The sequence below is a fragment of the Rosa rugosa genome, chromosome 3 (assembly GCF_958449725.1).
Source record: "Rosa rugosa chromosome 3, drRosRugo1.1, whole genome shotgun sequence".
Lineage (NCBI taxonomy): Eukaryota > Viridiplantae > Streptophyta > Magnoliopsida > Rosales > Rosaceae > Rosa > Rosa rugosa.
In genome coordinates this window covers 2,051,376-2,055,155 of record NC_084822.1, presented here as the reverse complement: position 1 = coordinate 2,055,155, position 3,780 = coordinate 2,051,376, and the positions used below count along the sequence as shown (strand labels likewise).

The following is a 3,780-nucleotide window of genomic DNA, read 5'->3' as shown; positions in this document are numbered from 1 at the left end:
GACATTTGGAAGGAATCAAAATTTTCTAACTCAAATGTCAATACAACACAAGAAGAGAGATCAATTACAATTTTAATTTCAAATGTCTCATACATTTTTCTTGCTCATTTTCAACTCATACAAATGGCCCTAGAAGCTAAACAACAGAGACAGAAGGATGCAAAGAGAAAAATCTGGTTGTGTACTTTGATGGGTGGGCATAGTAATCTGATGCACAGACACTATGGCACTTCCTCATCTGTTTTGATTCAACTCTAAACTTCTGGTGTCCATTTTTTCTGGTGTAATCGAAAGCAGCCAGAGTAGACAAATTAAGGGCGGTGAGTGTGGTTGAGGAGAGGGTGGTGGAGAGGAGGAGGAGCTGAATGAGTAGTAGCGTTGAAGAGCATTGGTGCTGCTTGTGGAGGACACTGGTAACACTTTGTGAAGAGCCCAAATGTGTCAATCTGGCGCACAAAGTTTGTAATGCTCGCCCACCCTCCGAAACCAAACCCAACCACGAACACCCACACCACCACAAACACATTGATGGTGTACGACCCGATCCACCCTCCGAGAAATCTTGGTGGCCGCTCCACTGCATTCTGCAATTCACCACCGTCCATCAAAACCTCATTAGTCAAAATTAGATAAAAAAAACAACATGGTAGAAACTAATACAGTAATACAACAAGAAAGAAACAAATGCTATTTTCTGGGACCATTTTGGGACCATTTTGCAGTTTGCTTATAATTGCATGCAGAACACTATTGATATTATATAGTAGTCCGATAAAGGGATACCAATACTGTATAACAGGTACGAACTGATATTCTGGCGCAATGGTACAGATGGAATCTCATGCTTTTTTCTGCAATATAGATATTGATATAATTTTTTTTTCCTATTAGACTAAGTAAAGCCAATGCAATAGTAGAAGCAAATGGAAATGTGCTTAAGAGTTAAGACCCAGTTATCAAAATGGATAATACAAGTTAAGACTATTAGGAGAAATAGCCGGGTCTGGTCTGCTAGACTGTGACCACACGCTACTACCTCTCTGTTTTTCTTGTTGTTTATACTCAACTTGGTGATTTAGTATAAGAGAGATCAATCATTATCCTATTGATTAATGAACTTGCTTCTCAGATTTGGTCAAATTTATGACTCAAGACTCAGACCTGACAAAGATTCAGATATTGCAGCTGGAGGGTAATTAAGAAATTCAAGTAAGGTAGTACCTCTCTAGCAGCAGCTGATCTGTAGGTGAAGATGTGGGCCAGAGATGGGATAATATAGACTGTGAAGCTAACTAGAAGTGATCCAACTGTGGAGTTTATGGGTCCAAAAAATGGGAAGATGATGGCCAAGAACCAAATGGGGATGACCACCGGCAATCTTGCTGCTGCTCTCTTGCACAAGCTCTTGCAGTCATGCATACCAATAGCTTTCTCCCAAACAAAGTATAGCGGTGTGCATGCAAACCCAAATGTTATGAACTGCATGTAGAGAAAAATCATCACATCGATCCCAATTAGAAACAAGAATCGAGTAATGTTGTCGCACTACATATCTGATGTGTTATATCGTTAAGCAAAATTTCTACTTAAGTAAAGAGTTAATGTGTATTCGTGCCTGGTGGATGAGCATTAAAATGACTGCCATATCTCTGAAGTGCGATTTTGGGAGGAGAGAAAAGGCATTGGAGTGATCAAGAAGCAAGTCTCCAAATGCCCAGTATACAGCTGATGCAGAAGGAAGGGTCAGTGTCAGCACATAGATGGTAGCCAGTAAATATATGGCCTTGAACTTCTGAGGCTTCCACATTGCGTGCATAATCTCCCTGCACACCAAATCAATTTCATTATTTTCAACCATTAATTGTTTTCTGCAATAAAGTTTTTCATAACAGGATCTATAAAAACGAAAGCAACTGTTGGAAAGACCGAAAGAGTATTGGCTTGCTACATGAAAATGGAATTGATAGGTTCCCAAGAAATAAGGCTCTTTTTGCCTCCCACGCCTAAGGGTATCATGGGAATATGAAAAAGAGTTATTGTGTAGTGCAATTTGTATAGGGAAAACAAGGTTTCTTTTGATGAAGATTGGTCATAAGATCCCCTGGTTAGATCATGTCTGGAGAGACAAGTTTAGTCACTTTCAACATGACGCTAAGTAGTCCTTGCTCTATACTATGCTTTAATTATTTATTTTTTCCCATAAATAGTGTAGCAATTTAAAACTCAGATAAACATGGGTAGATTTGTCTATTACAAAACAGACATGGGATTCTCTGCATTTAAAAATGCCTAATCTAGCCTGATGTTGAACATTAGATTTGATTAAGTTACTTAAATAACTTCACAATGCCGTAAACTACAAGCTTAAAATATTGAGCAGAAAAACAGAATCCATTCTAAATATAAGGTTTATGTCTTACACAGTAACAGCATGTCCCCCAAAAGTGTAGAGAATGTTTGTAGCCCCTGTGAAGTATAGCACCAGCTTAGTTGGACCAGAGTGCTTCACTCCCTCAACCTATCACCAAAAACACAGAAACAAATTAAAAATTAGTGATGAACTAAGCTTTGGGTAAATGATATTAACTGTGATGGAATTACTGGGTGAGTAAATTTACCTGACCATGGAGGATTGAAGCAATGGTGAGGTACCAAGCAGTGTAAGTAGTCATTACTAGGCCCAAAAAGGACCAGATTCTGTAATTGTGAAAGGAAGGAATAAAGACTGTGGTGGCACAACAAGCTCCGAAGATGTAAGTCCAGGTCCTCTTGTCCAGATTGTCATTTATGTAATATATGTTGCTGCAACAAACATAGATATTTACTGATACCCTTTCTTTTCTTTATTCCAAAGTTTGTATCTTTAAGAAAAATAATGAAGCTAGCTAGATACAAGTTAAAGCTAGAGTCAGAGATGCGTGTATAGCTAGGTACCTTGCACAAGCTATGAGCTGAATCACAGATCCAAACAGAAGAAATGTGCAGTTAAATGCTAACCCCACGTTCCTCCAGTGCTTCCCAAGCAGCCCATCAAGAACTTCAAACCACTAAACAACCATTCAAAATCAATGAAAACCCATGTCAGAATTCACCTCAAAAAGATTAAAAACCTGCATACATGTTATGTAATTGCATAAATACCTGAATGACATGGTTTCTGAAATCAACTTTTTCTCTTTCTTTTCTGGTTCTGTATTCAACATAGAGTACACTAATGAGATAAGCAGTCCAGCTGCCCAATAAGCCATAGAAGAGCTGGAAGAGTATTCCTGAAAGCATTCCCAGCTGTGAAAATGAGTATGGCAGAGTAAGCAGGACTTGAGCCACCTGAAACACACACGCAAACGAACTCATTAGTTCAGACCAAAAAAACTAACACCTAAAGAACCTAAAAAAAGCTCACTCATTCAATTTGAACAACATTACCAACCTGATTTGAAGCACAGCTGAACCAAGCATCATAAGTAGAGCCACCATCCCAGAAGAACTTGGAAAGCTTGGACTTGAAGTCCTTGCCCTTCCCATCAGCCTCCATTTCTACATAGTTTCCTACTATGACAGTCTCCACCACCTTGTCTGAAGATTCCATACCTTACTTGACACTGTGAACAACAAACAAACACTGAAATGAAATAGTAGTAGCTAGTGGGTATCTGTTGTTCAATGTGGGTGTGATTGATTAATGTGTAGTGAAGGTGTGGGGGTATATATACACACAAAGACAAGAGGGCCGGGGTGTGGTGGTTCTTGAAAGCTGAGAAAGGCTCCCTGTGTTTGAAA

The 3,780-nt window shown here is 39.1% G+C and overlaps 1 protein-coding gene across 1 annotated transcript; it reads right to left on the bottom strand.

Annotated features, from left to right (window-relative positions):
• On the bottom strand, window positions 1-3,780 carry LOC133738470 (auxin transporter-like protein 2). Its single transcript, XM_062166025.1, has 8 exons — window positions 3,431-3,780; window positions 3,142-3,327; window positions 2,935-3,047; window positions 2,619-2,802; window positions 2,421-2,518; window positions 1,616-1,823; window positions 1,222-1,479; window positions 1-584 (listed from the first exon to the last, which is right to left on the bottom strand). Exons 1-8 carry the CDS (start codon window positions 3,587-3,589, stop codon window positions 312-314), a joined length of 1,479 nt encoding a protein of 492 aa, XP_062022009.1. The 5' UTR covers window positions 3,590-3,780; the 3' UTR covers window positions 1-311.

Bases quoted from the DNA above. Each gene is read 5' to 3' on its own strand.
- LOC133738470 (XM_062166025.1), bottom strand. From the start codon at position 3,589: ATGGAATCTTCAGACAAGGTGGTGGAGACTGTCATAGTAGGAAACTAT. The intron at 1,480-1,615 runs GCACGAATACAC...CTCTACATGCAG, and splicing joins TTTTAATGCTCATCCACCAG to TTCATAACATTTGGGTTTGC. The intron at 585-1,221 runs GTACTACCTTAC...GGTGAATTGCAG, and splicing joins GATCAGCTGCTGCTAGAGAG to AATGCAGTGGAGCGGCCACC.